Raw genomic sequence first — 13,475 nt, 5'->3', positions numbered from 1 at the left:
TGGCAGAGGGGGCGGCGGGAGGGCAGAGGGGGCTGCGGGAGGGCAGAGAGGGCTGAAGAATGGCAGAGGGAGCTGCGTGTGTGTGACCTGCCGCGGGCAGGGCGTGGTGCGGAGCCTCCCCTCGTGGTGTCCCAGCCGTGCGCATCCCTGTGCCGGGCTGTGAGCAGCGCGGGGCGGAGGCAGAGGCCCGGCCCCTGGCCGGCCCAGCCCGGACACCTTCCCGGCCCCCCCGCTCAGCGGGACCGTCCCGCTGCTGCCCCGCCCGCCGCGGCTCCCGCCGCTGAATTTGCTTCGGTCCCTTAATTGTTTCGCTCTCACCGAGAACTTTGTTTACAGTCCCTTGTACGCCGAGCTGCATCCCCTCTTAAACTGGCTGTGGGCTGGTGGCCGCCGCAGTCCCGCCCGGAGGCTGGGAGGTAAGGCACGGCTCGGCTTTGCTAGGCACGGCTCGCTATGGCACACTGGCCTATGCTATGGCACACTGGCCCATGCTATGGCACACTGGCCCAGCCTGTGGCATGGACTGGCACGGCTCAGCTCGCTGGCAGCTCCGGAGCCGCGCGCCCCGCGGCCGCGCCCCCTCCGGCTCCCGTGCCCGTAGAGCTCCGACTCCCGTGCCCGCGGGGCTCCGACTCCCGTGCCCGTAGAGCTCCGGCTCCCGTGCCCGCGGGGCTCCGGCTCCCGTGCCCGCGGGGCTCCGGCTCCCGTGCCCGCGGGGCTCCGGCTCCCGTGCCCGTAGAGCTCCCACTCCCGTGCCCGCGGGGCTCCGGCTCCCGTGCCCGCGGGGCTCCGGCTCCCGTGCCCGCGGGGCTCCGGCTCCCGTGCCCGCCTCCCCGGGGCGGCCGCGGCTGCTCGGGGTCCGCTCCGGCACAGGGCTCTCTCTCCCCGCTTCCAGCAGCCGCGGGGGCTCGGCAGCCCGAGCCGCTCCCGGTGCGGGTCGGTGTCCCGCGGAGCGCTGCCTCCCGGTACCGCAGGGCTGTACGTGCACAAGGCTTTGCCTGCCTGCTCGCCTCTCTTCTCTCTTGCAGAGGTGCTCGGGGACAGGCGTGACACGGAGGATTTTAGTCCAGGTGTGTGTGTGGCGTGCAGCAGGCGCGTTTGAAAGTTTTGCAACTGGCACATAACAGAGTTGGTTTGTGGAGGGGTTGGGTTGGCTCCCATCCTACACCCCGGCTACGTCGGGAAAACGAAAAAGGTGCGAGAGTATAAACTCTGTTCATGATTTTACTTTAAAATTTGGCGAGAGAAACTTGCTGCATCCTGAGGCAGCTGGTTCGGAGGCAATGTGTTCTTCTGCTGCCTCTGTAGGTCAGGGCATGGTCCTGGAGTTTTGTAAGTACAAATTCTGGTTGTGTTTTTCCAAGAGTGTTCACCTGGGGCAGAGCTGCGGGATTGTGTTGAGGATTACTGTAGTCTCTTGAATTCTGAATGAACTCAGGCTCTCCTCTCGGGACAGAGGGACTCCTTAGGCTATTATTTTCCGTAGTCACTTTAATGCATAGCCATAGTGTGAAGTGTGAGCATTATGATTTATTGGGATTTTACATAAGCAAAAAAGGGTGCCTGAAGTATTGTGTAAGATAGAGAGAATCTCGTTCAGAGCTTGAAGGCAGAAAACTCAAATGTGTCCCACTGGTTATAAGTAAAATATGAATAAAAAGAAAGGGTTGTAGTGGCTCTTTGCCCTTGCACAGAGATATTCCATATGTAGGAAGCCTCCTGAGAGAGCACCACATTGAAATGACTCCAAATTAAAACGCTGGAAGCTTCATGTAGAGATTTCATGTGTTTCTGCTTCTCAGTTTCGTGGTGAGAGGGGGAAGGAGAAGGGAAGAAATTTAATCTCCAATAAGTTGCTCTGTCAGAATTTTTGATAAAGACATTAATTTAAAATAAAAACATCTAAACTGCATGCAGTCAGGGATAAATACAAATAAATAACTGATGAGCAATTAATTTTTTCCAAGCAAGATGCTGGCAGAGGGGCTTAGGGGGCACAGTTGCATTGGGAAGAGCTTTCCAACAAATATAACCTTGCTGTAATCCAAGTAGAAGTTGACTGCAAGCACATTTCAAAGGTCTGCATTTCTTTTAATGAAATCTAGATTATTTATCTGAAGTCTGGATTTTTTCCCTGCATTTCCCTCCAAACTTTTCAGAAAGTTAAATTAATTGTTAGGTCCTGTGGAAAATAATATAATCAATGAGATAAACAGGTAGACTTCCTTATTATTAGCTAACTTCAATAATCAGCTAAATATACTTTGGCAATGTCACAGGCTTATTCCAGCGATCTTCTGGAGAACAGCAGCACTTTGTGCCTGTAAATATTCGTGTTTGTGAAATGTTAGCAGGGTCTATATAACTTAAAAACAGAAAACCCCTTAAAGTGTAATGTTATACAAAATTATTCTCATGCATTTAATCTCATCCCCACCTAGGACTCCTGCTTCCATGTTGAAATCATCATCCGTGGTCATGCACTTCTAGAAAGGGTGTCAAATAAGATTAGCAACATAAATCTGCTGCTTCGTGAGTTTTACCCAGCGGCCTGGTGATTTCACAGCTGTTTCTGCAGTTGATAACAATTTCCATCGCTCTGCTTTCTGCAGAGTTGTCACTGCCCTGCTGCAGAGTCCACCTTGACCCTCTTGGAGTTACCAATCTTGTTTTTAACAAATCTTGTTCTTAAAAATCCAGGAACAGAAATGAACAATAGTAAATATAGTGGCCTTGTGTGTATTACAGAGAGTTCTTGGACTGTGTAAGTCTGCGGTTTTTTATTCTGAGTTTTTGAGATTATATTACTTAGGTTTTCTTATAGTGGAAGAAATCTAACAGGTTTTTTTTTAGTGGTAAGTGTATTGTCACAGTCAGTTCACAGCTAGAAAATCTGAGGAGCAGGGAGATGGAGTGATTTGCTCACAGAAATTTGACTCATAGAAGAGACAAACTCCCATGTATTCTGAATCATTATTCACACAGGTGAAGTGAGCAATAGAATTGAAGTTTAATAAGATTTTTATTTACAGTCTCCCCCTGGCTCTTTCTGGGGGACTTGACTGGGTTATGTTACTCACTACTGGGACGTCACACCATCAAAGGAAAATGTTACATTGGGCCAGAAATGGGTGGCTGCTTCCAAGAAAAGAGGCAGAAGCCACTAGTAGAGCCAGAGGGAGAACATCTCCTGCCTTGGTTAGGTTAGGAGCAGGAGTCAGCCCACAGCAGAAGCCTTATACTTGTGACTTTTATTCTTAAGAGACTGTTAATTATCCAACAACTTTTCTTGTAGGAAACTTCCATGCTAGAATATTTTCACCTCCAGTTCATCATTCAGCAATATCTGATGCTTCAAAGACTCGAGCAGCTCTTTCTACCTTGAATTGTCACACAAGACGTCTTCAGCACTCTTTGACCATGGATTTCTCCTGGATCTGGTAGGTATGCATGCTGATGGCTTTAATGTCTATTTGATAAAACTTTTACGCTTATTATTGGCTAAAGTTCTTCTTTCCCCTTTACTCAGGGTTAGCCACAGATTGCCACAGAAGCACATTCTTCCTCCAAATCAAGGCAGCTCCATAAGATAGTACTTGTGGTATGATTAGTGAGAGGATGCTGGTGTTGCTGGGTATCTTTGCCTAAATTTCTTACCCTGAAACTTGAACCAAATCACCTGTTGGCTTAAGTCAGAAGTGACTTTGCTGGCAATGAGGATCCAGTGCCCTTTTTTCTAGGGCTAGATACCTTTGCTTCAACTTCAAATAGGTTCTGTTGTTTATTTAATTTCATAGTATTTCAGTAGAAGGTTGTTTATTTGTTTTATATGAATGCCTGCCTTCTTGCATCCTATTCCAGAAAAAATCAGTGCTCCTCAGAAATGAACAGTTATTTTGCCATTGACTTAATTATTATAGATTAGAATATATTTTTTTTATTCCTGTTAGATTTGACTGTATAAATATATCTCCTTTCTTCACAAATCTCTGTACAAGAGGTCTAGGAGAATTTAATGCTCATTGAAGATGTAGCTGAAGCAGAGGGACAAGGACTTTAGAGACAGGAGTAAATACATTTTGATTAAAGGGTAAAATTTTTCAGAAAATAATGCTCATTATGGGCTTTTCTAAGTTATTCAGCAGTTTCCCTATTTCAGTGACTGTTAGAGTACTTGAACTTTTGAATAGTTCTTAGTGTGTTTGAGCCAATAGACCTTTTATATGCAAAATACTTCAATTTTTTTCTTCCTCAAATTTGATAATAAAATGTTATACTAATTGAATGGTAAGATCAAAAAAAGGTGACATTTGGGGACCACATTCTTATGTCATGCTGAACTTCTGTAACGTTCTATGGATAAGTAATGCAGCAACATAATGGCATCAGTGTACATCTCTGCTGTGTTATTATTGAATATTATTGAAAATGCAGAACTTGGGCTCAGATCCACAGAGAAACAGATTAATGACACTCGAGAGCAAACCCATGGCTTTCCTGGGCTCTTTCTGTCTGATTTAAAAGGCATTTAACCATGCATTAGGATTCAGAAAACAAACCTACTGAACCTAGGAGAATTTAGGATATCTAAGGTGTCAGCATAGATACATTTGCTTTGTCTGATAAGCACTGAACAAATCCCTCTCCTGCCCTTGGAGATACAGAAACAGGCAGAATCATTGAATGGTCATGGTTAGAAGGGGCTTCTGGAGGTCCTATGGTCTGATCCCCCTATTGCTCAGCACCTAGGCAATGCTGCCCAGGACTGTGCAGATGGCTTTTGGATTATCTCGAGGGTAGACTCCAAAACTTCACTAGGTTCCAGTGCTCAGTTACCCTCACAGTATAAAAGTTTTTCCTGATTATCAGAGTGTTTCAGTGTGTGCCTGATGCCTCTTGGGCTGTCACTGTGTGTGCTTGCATGTGTTGTATGTGCTCAGCAGGGACAGGCTCCTTTGGCAGGGCTGAGCCCACAGGCAGCTCTGGCCAGCAAATACAACAGGGAGCTGAGCACTCTTCCCAGAGCAGTAGAACAAAAGCTTTAGCAAACCAGATCTGGACTTTTCTTCTCTCTTGAGGGTTCAAGGGGACTTTGTATGCAAACACTCTATATCCAGCATTTAGCCTGTTTGTGCTTGTGTTTTTTTAAAAAGAGTGAAATCTTCTTTCTTGTAAAACCCACAGTCAGTTACAGGAGGTACTGAGATATAAAACCAAGGGCTCTCCACAATGAGCAAATATATCTTAGCAACAAGGGTGGAGTGGTGGGAAAGGAAAAGGAGAATTCTAGTATCTGGCAATTAACTTCCTAGTCACAGATGTGAAGGTGATAAAAGTGATAAAAGCATTACTGCATTGCCAGTGCTCTTCCTTGTTTTCTGAGCTGCATATCGCGCTGCTCATGAGAGCAAAAGCGGCACAGCCCACACCAGAGTGGTGGAGGAGTCCTGGGAGCTGCCCACAGCAGGACAGCCAGTGGTTCCCCAGTGGTTCCCCAGTGTCCCAGTCTCTGGAGCGTGTGTTGGGGTGCACTGAGCTGGGTCCAGGACAGCACATCTGTGCAGCCCTGGTGTTGGCAGAGCTCACTGCAGGCCCCAGAGTCACCCCACATCACCAGAGCCCCGGAGACAAGGCTGAGCTCTGGAATGGTGGAGAGCTATGAGCTCCTCTTGCTCTGAGCAGGTGGGCTCTGATTATTCCCTGGGCCCAGAGCCAAAAGGTATTTGTGTCCTGTGCAGATGCAGTCAAACTGAGCATGCTGTCAGGACTGAGAGTGTGTTTACGGTCTGGAAACAGGAGGAAAACAACCTGCTGATCTGAGATGAGTAAATATGATGGTAAATCTACCTCCCACAGTAACAGGGATGTAATTTCATGGATTTTCAAGAGACCTGTTGCTTTTGCATGCAGCCAGTGTAAATGGCAAGCTGTCAGTCTGGCACTGATATTGCTGTAACTGGAGGTTCACCAGCCTTGAGCTGAGCCGAGTGTGGGAATCTGTTTGCATCTCCACTCCCCCACATCTACACCTTCTCATGACCATTTGAATTTTTTCCCCTAAGTAGCACTTGCCCTGAGAAAGAGCTCACTGTTCATCCTGGTTTTTGTTGGGCTAGTTCTTGACCATGTTATTGTGATGTGCAGTGGAGAAAATCTGTGTAATGTATTGTGTGTAGATGTATAAAGAAACTGTATGAAAAGTGTGTGAGCAAAAATCAAAACAGTGTGTGAACTTCACCTCTTTGTGAGAAAATGTAATGCCATTGAAATCTAAATTATGTCCAGAAATACTGACTTTAGGATGTAACTTAATGTAGGATTTGGCTCACAACACTTTAATGTTAGTGTCTGTCTTGGTCTGTGACTCTGTTATTTCCAGAACTTACACACATATTGTTGATGACTCTAAGAAGTGATTCAGATCCTTCACAATCAGTCGTGTCACTGTTGATCTTGTGCATAAATCCTTGTGGGGTCTGAATGTATGGTTGTTAGTGATCCCAAGGGGATACTTCTGTGTCCCCATTTGTCTTATAAATAATTGTTAATTATTGGTTGAACTCGTGCTCTTCTCTCCTCAGTGCAGCACGAGCTCAGCAGAGCCTGCTCTAGGCTAAGAACAGGCCAAGTCAAGACAATCAAGATGACAAACGAACCTATCAAAGAGATCCTGGGCACCCCAAAGCACCCTGATTCTGTCTCCACAGAGAAGAGTAACAACAATGACTGTGTGATAACCACCATTCCTCTGGTCAGTGAGTGCCAGCTGACGGCAGCCACGGGGGGAGCAGAGCTCTCCTGCTACCGCTGCACCATTCCCTTTGGCGTGGTCATCCTGATCGCCGGCATCGTGGTCACTGCCGTGGCGTACATCTTCAACTCCCATGGATCCATCATCTCCGTCTTTGGGCTGGTCCTCTTGTCCTCAGGACTCGTTCTGCTGGCTTCCAGCGCTGTGTGCTGGAAGATCAGGCAGCACAAGAAGAAAGCAAAGAGGCGGGAGAGCCAGACAGCGCTCGTGGCAAACCAGCGAACCTTGTTTGGCTAAAGGCCACCAGGAGAGGGCTGGACAGAAGGCAGAACCTTTGTAAGTCAACTTGGCTATTTATCAGTAGGAGAGATTGCAGGTTTTTATTTAACTGTGGAAACAAACTGAAATGAAAATGGAATGGATTAAGAAATACTTGTAACAACTCTGCAAGTGCTCTCAATATATTTCTTCCTGCAGATTTGGTAGTGATTCTTTCCAAGACAGAGGAAAACCCATTTTTCCTTCACAGAAAACTGTCACATAACTGAAACCATCCTGACTGCATTCTCCAACATGCTGATTGTGTTCGAAAGGGAACATGTGGGAACTGAGAAAATAATTTGAATTGACTTGAAATGCCAGAGGTCTCCTTAAAACACTGACATTTGTCCAAGGGAGAAGTCATAGCATTTGAAGTGACTACAAGCTTATGGCCAGATTATCTGGGACTGAAACTGTAGCAAAAAAAAAAAAAAAAAAAAAAAGCAATAAGAACACATTGCAATTTTCTCAATAAGCTGATTCTTATATTTTATGTAATTTCCCCCTGCCAATACCTGTGGTACTTTCCCCCTTTTTTAAACCAACTAATATTGATTTTGTTTCATTATTGAATAGAAATCAGTAGAAATGTGTAATTATGTTGTTTAACCTAAATAACAAGGTATGATTATAGCTTAAAACATGAGACTTTTTTTTTGTAAATTAAAGTGGTCAGGTTTAGCACTTTTGATTATTTTGCTATAAAATTAAAAAATAAATGTCATTAAAATAATACCCAGTGCTGCTGGACCTTTAGAAAATATTTCTTTATTGCTATCAAGATAGCTTGTCTCTTCAGCTCTGACTACTTAATATTTCTATTTTTGTAGAACAACCCCTGTGACAATAACCATGAACACAGGTACTGTTGATCTCTTATGAAAACCTCTGCAGCCTGTGGACTTTGGTTTGATAGTCGAACCCTCTGCAGCTTGATTAACAGTTCTGTTATTGAAAAATCATAGCAGACAGTTCTGCAGACACTCACTGTCACAGTCAGTTTGAGACATAACTATTAATAATAACTTGTGGAAGCAAAGCTATGTATAGTGTTTGCTGACTGAGCTTTGGGATTACAAATCTCCATGAAAAGCAGGTGCCAGGTGTCCCCCGCTTGTCGCTGAGGTGTTGATTCTGTAACTCTTGTGTTGTAGAGGTCTTCCAGCTTTTCTCAGTTAATGGATTATTGAGAGGCTTGTCCCAAATTGAAGCAAACCAGAACATGATTTCTCCTTCTTGAAGGACAGGTGGTGCTGAGCTGAGTCACAGGTTTCCACCCTGATGTGTATGAGAAGGCAGAGGGGCTGCATGGAGCCCTCTTTTTATTTTTTCTCTCTTTTATTTTCCCCCTTACTTTCTCCAGACTCAAAAGGGCTGGAGATTTTTGCTTTCCACTACCAACATAAGACAGGCCTGTGTCTTCTCTTTGCCCTCAGAGCCTCTGGCAGCCAGGACAGTTTTGGTGATGCTGCTGCAGAGCCCACCTGCCAAACAGGTGCTGCAGGGGGTTCCTTCTGCAGTTCATCCTGGATCCCTATACTTCTCCTGCTGAAACCACCCAGGAATTCTGGCTTAGGTGCCACCATTTCCTCTGCCCTCCATGGTTTAAGCTTGTTACATCCATAACTTATCCCTGGATTTGCAAGCTGCACCTTGTGTTTTAAATAGAGTGAGCTATATGTGCAGGAGGGGATGTTTGGGGTCAGTATTTGCGTTGCCACACTCCATGGTTACCAGACGCTATAATAAAATCACTTGCATCAGAGGAAAGCTGACAACACATTTTAGCACTTCCATAGCCCTCCCTTAATCAGGGCAGGAAGCTTTCCTGCTGCTAGGAGAACATGTTGCGTCACCAGAACATCTGATACCGGTGTCTAGTGTCAATCACTTTGCTTAAGGTCATTAAAAATATTAGGGTGTCCCCTTACTATGTACAGGTTCTGCATGAGTGGCAATTCATGGGAAACGCATAGCATGATAAATAATGGAACAGGTGGACTAAAGTGGTGTCTTTCCTGTTTAAAATGAGAGAAGTGATTGACATTAGCAAAGCTGGATAAGCTAAATAGAGCTGTTCATCTTTTTCCCCTCCCTGGGAACACAATAGTTTTTCTGGCTCCTTCCCTCCCCATTTCTTTTTTTGTCAGTGGAATTTTGGGGGCTGCTGAGGAGAGAACTGCAGGGGCTGTAGAGATGTAGTGATTTGCACTGTGTGTGGCAGCTCGGCTCCATGGTTCCCAGGCTGAGCCCAGAGCAGGAACTGCCCACTGCCCTCTCCAGAAGTCTTTCCCACACATGGGTCCTCCTTTGGCCATCACTGTGATACAGCTGAGTTTGCTGTGAAAGGAAGGTAGAGGTACAAGGTGAGGCTCAGCTCCAAGTCAAAAAAGAAAAGCCAAACTCAGTGGAATGGAGATGATGGGGGTTTTGGAGCAGTTTTTTTCAGGAAGGGTAAATAGGAGTGAGGAAGAATTGCTCTGCTACTACTAGAGATGATTTCCCTGTCCTTATCTCTGCTCTCTTTGACTTTTGCAGTACATAGGCAAGGACATGGCAGAGTTCCTGGATCCCCTCTGCCTTGCTAATTGTGGGCACCTGGGCATTACCCAGCCTGTGTGCAAAGAAAGACACATTGCAGTGACCCTGGCTGTGATCTCTGCAAAGCTTCAGGCACACCGTGGTCTCCTGAGTACCACCCAACTGGACAGGCTGGGAGGCCTCTGGGTGAGAGGGGCTGCTGAGCTCAGCAGCATTGTCTGTGTCCTTTAGAGATGAGGTACATGCACAAGCATCTTCATCCCAAGAAGCAAATGAAAGGCTGTGCACAAAGTCAGGCTTGTTTGTCTTTCATTCAGAGGAGCAAAACAGTAATTTTATGTGGGAGAATCCCAGCACCTGATCCTGGTGTCCTGCAGGAGCAAAGCAGAGGTGGTGAGCAGTTCAGGCAGATTTTTAGGCTGTTGAAAGTGTTTTCAAAGGTTTCATCACTAAGTGCTCACATGGCCTTAGGAACCATGACTTTTCCCCCATGATTCATTTGCATTGATTTTGGGCCAGTCTGAAGCAGTAGTAGCATCTTTTCTGACTGACCAGCGATGACATCCTACCCATGTCTAACAGTCTGTGCTTTTTTCTTCTTGCAAATCTATTTATTTCAGATATTTTCATTATTATTCTCTCCTCCCAGGAACAAGACATCCTTTTCAGCCCTTAAAACCCAACCAAAATTTCTACTTCAAATTTTGAGCCCCATGACCTAATCTGAATTGATCTGGAGTTTCATGCCTGGGTGCTGGGTGCTGCAGTGCACCAAGTCTTTGATGGAAAGCCATCTGGAACTCCACGATTGCTGCTTGGTGTTTCTCATGGGAATCTGAGAAGCAGAAGGATGCAACCATGTGGAGATCAAAGTGACTTTCCAGTTCAGAAACACCTTCCCTTCTGGTGTGAAAAGGCTTTGAATGCCACAAATGGTGTTTCAGTTCTGGGAGAGGCTGGGTGGGAGCTGGTGCAAATTTTATTGCCACAATTACTTGTCTATCCCTTCCTGAAATCCCTGGCAGCACCGCAGAAGCAAAACTGCCCTCACAAGGATAGAAAATTATCTAAAAGAGGAATTGCGCTGGTGCTCCGGGCAAATGTTACAGTGATCTTAAATAATAATTGCAAAACCTAAGCACAGGAAATTGTGTCTGTAACTACACCCTGTATTGCTATTGTACACAAAGACAGTTATAGCCTGGGACAGTATTTTAAAATAATAATCAGATTGGTATGACAATGCTTAGATTTTTTTTCAAGTCCAAACGCCCAATTTACAATTCCCCAGTCATTTCACGCGTTGTGTTCTGTACATGACTCTGGCTCTAATACCATAATTTTCCAGGTTTAAAAAAAAAAGAGAGAGAGAAAGAGAGAAAGCAAGGTTAGTTTCATGGACTTGTGTCAAGAATTAAGTTTCTCTGCCCTCGACACTTGGGAGAGCTCCTGTTACCAAACACCAAATGTACAGTGTTACTGCAGCTCCAGAGAACAGGAACCAGCTCGGAGTGTGGAACGAAGAGAGGCCTGAGAGTCTCATCAGCATCCGGAAGAGTCAGGCTAGGAACAAGCCCTCTGGAATATCCCGTGTTCCTGCCTCAGCTTTGCTTATCCAGAGTCAAATCCAGGGTTACTGCTCCTTTGATGTCTGAGGTGGAAGTTGGTGCATATGATTAGCAGGTTTCACCTAATTTGTTTTTACAATGGGCTGCAAAATAAGAAGAACAGAACAACAATGGCAGCCATCATTTTGCATAGATATTACCAGTACCTCTGAGCATTGACAGATATAATTTTGCTTTTATATTTCCAATACCTTTGTTGCCTCTAGCTTGTATGACATTTTAGCTACATCAATGTAATATTATCCAGTCATTAAGGGCTTTTATATATTGAAGTACATTACATATCAAGAACTGCTCTGTATGATGTGAAAACTATCAATTCTGGCAGAAATCTGTGTGTAGACTAAATCTTACAGGCTAAACCATGTGGAAGAACAATGGTCTTAAACTGCAAAATCAACTTGAATTTTTGGCTTTTATTCAGGTTGTTGATGTCACTATTAACATGACACAGGACCTAATCCTTCCTCTTGTGAGCAGCCAGTTGGAGTCCTATTGTCCTGACTGTGCATCCTAAAATTTGCATTTGTAGCAAACATGGCAATTTTGAAAAACACTTCTTTTGCATTGATTGCTTTTCCTCTTAACTCTTCTTCTGTGCTTTCTATACTAATAGCAAAATTATTACATTTTAAAAACAGAAAATTAGGAAAGAAGGAGTAGAACATACAAATGCAGATGTTGGACACTGCATAGTGTAATGGAAGGACAGTAAATGTGCCTTGTTGATGGAGACTTTTAAAAATGTGTAAGTCTTGTTTCTGATACATCCTGGACTTTATCCTCAGTTTCATTCTTACAAAATGTTTGAAGTCCCCAGGTTAACATTGGTCTTAGATCCTCACCTCATATTTATTTTCTGTTCCCCAGGAAGCATTTAGCTCAGCAAAAGACAGATTCTTTTACCATCTTTTGCAGCCTGACTGACATCAAATGCCCACATTGGATTTGCAGAGGCAGTGTCCCCATGTTTTTTAAGTTAAAAGACATTCAGCCACAGTCTGCTCTTGAAGGCAGAGGTAAAGATTTCTGTGCTGCAGCAAGAGATGTCAGTGAATAATCTGGGACAGAAACATCAATAACAGCAGAGCAGCCCTTCACTGCCTCTTCTCAGCCACGTTCCCTTTCCATCTGAAGGTCTGGGTTTGTGAATAGAGTTAACAGCTTTCCTGGAAAACTGGCCCATGACATGATTTCCTTGTGAACTCCATCCACCTGTCATGTTAGGGCTTGGTGCAACGCCAGGGCTGGCAGGAAATAATAGGCAGCAGGATGCTGGTGTGTGTCGATGGCCCTGACCCTCCCATTCCTGAACATGAATAAGCCTTGGGCTCCCCGGGCGTCAGAGCCGTGGCTCCCGGGCCCTGGGACGGCATGGGAGGGAGGCACAGCCACTAAAATAACATCCAGCCAGCAGAGCTGCAGCCCAGAGAGCTGTGGGAAGGGATGGTGTCACATTCTCACTGCCTGCTGCTCTTTGTTCTCTCCCCAGCACCCTGGCTGCGCTGCAGAGAGAAATCTGCTGCTTCACACAGTAAAAAAGGACAAAGTGGCCTCCATGTGAATTAGCTGAGATTCCCCTGAACAGAATTATTTCCCTGGAATCCATGGGGCATGTTATGGATGACCATCTCTGTTGCCAGTTCTGCTTTGCTTCTATCTAGGTAATTTCATTATTTGCCTACCAACTGATGGTGCTTCAAAGAATGACCTCTGCTAGCATACAAGCAAAGGACTTTTCACTCTGGTTTGCAAAATGAACTTGTAAAGAAACATCCTGATCTCTTAACCATTTCTCTATAAACAGTTTTCTCAAGAAAGTCTAATGAAGTCTGGGAGTAAATTGTTTCCTAATCTGGAGCAAAAGCAGTACAGCAGAAGTTTAATTAAATGCAGGCTTGAAGCAAAGCATCCTGTAGCCCCTTTCCCTTTTTTCCCCAAAGGTAGAACTGCTGAAGTGAGTAATATAACTCATGTGAAAGATCATAAAGGTGGTCAAGTTATTCCTGATGTTTAAGCTCTTGCAAAATGAGCAACTAAATGCATATAGGATCAACACCTCATTAGTTTTTTATAAGAAAACCCTCAAAAAGTTAGAGAACAAGCTGTTCTTCCCCTGGCAAAACCCTAAAGTTCCTCCATTGCAGGAGCTGGGCCTTGATAGGTGTGGTAGCCTCAACTGCCACCAGCACCAAGTGTTGTGAAAGACACAAACCATTGGTTTGAGCACAGCA

General features: G+C 45.0%; 1 protein-coding gene across 5 annotated transcripts; it reads left to right on the top strand.

The window, feature by feature from the left end:
• Positions 1-249: 249 nt before the first annotated feature.
• TMEM100 (transmembrane protein 100) lies at positions 250-7,805 on the top strand. 5 transcript variants are annotated; one of them, XM_059864417.1, is made up of 4 exons: positions 253-416; positions 1,029-1,070; positions 3,296-3,440; positions 6,582-7,805. In XM_059864417.1, the coding sequence occupies exon 4, from the start codon at positions 6,644-6,646 to the stop codon at positions 7,046-7,048; it is 405 nt and encodes a 134-aa protein (XP_059720400.1). In that variant the 5' UTR covers positions 253-416; positions 1,029-1,070; positions 3,296-3,440; positions 6,582-6,643; the 3' UTR covers positions 7,049-7,805. The 5 variants fall into 5 exon arrangements, with proteins under 5 accessions (XP_059720403.1, XP_059720402.1, XP_059720400.1 ...); XM_059864420.1 differs by lacking the exon at positions 1,029-1,070 and having other exon boundaries at positions 250-416; positions 6,587-7,805; XM_059864419.1 differs by lacking the exon at positions 1,029-1,070 and having other exon boundaries at positions 251-416; positions 3,296-3,444.
• The last annotated feature ends 5,670 nt before the right edge of the window (positions 7,806-13,475 follow it).

The sequence above is a fragment of the Haemorhous mexicanus genome, chromosome 20 (assembly GCF_027477595.1).
Source record: "Haemorhous mexicanus isolate bHaeMex1 chromosome 20, bHaeMex1.pri, whole genome shotgun sequence".
Taxonomy (NCBI): Eukaryota; Metazoa; Chordata; class Aves; order Passeriformes; family Fringillidae; genus Haemorhous; species Haemorhous mexicanus.
Note: the sequence above shows the minus strand (reverse complement) of the source record. Positions and strands in the feature narration are given on the sequence as shown.

Coding starts and splice junctions, on each gene's coding strand:
- TMEM100 (XM_059864420.1), top strand. CDS start 6,644: ATGACAAACGAACCTATCAAAGAGATCCTGGGCACCCCAAAGCACCCT.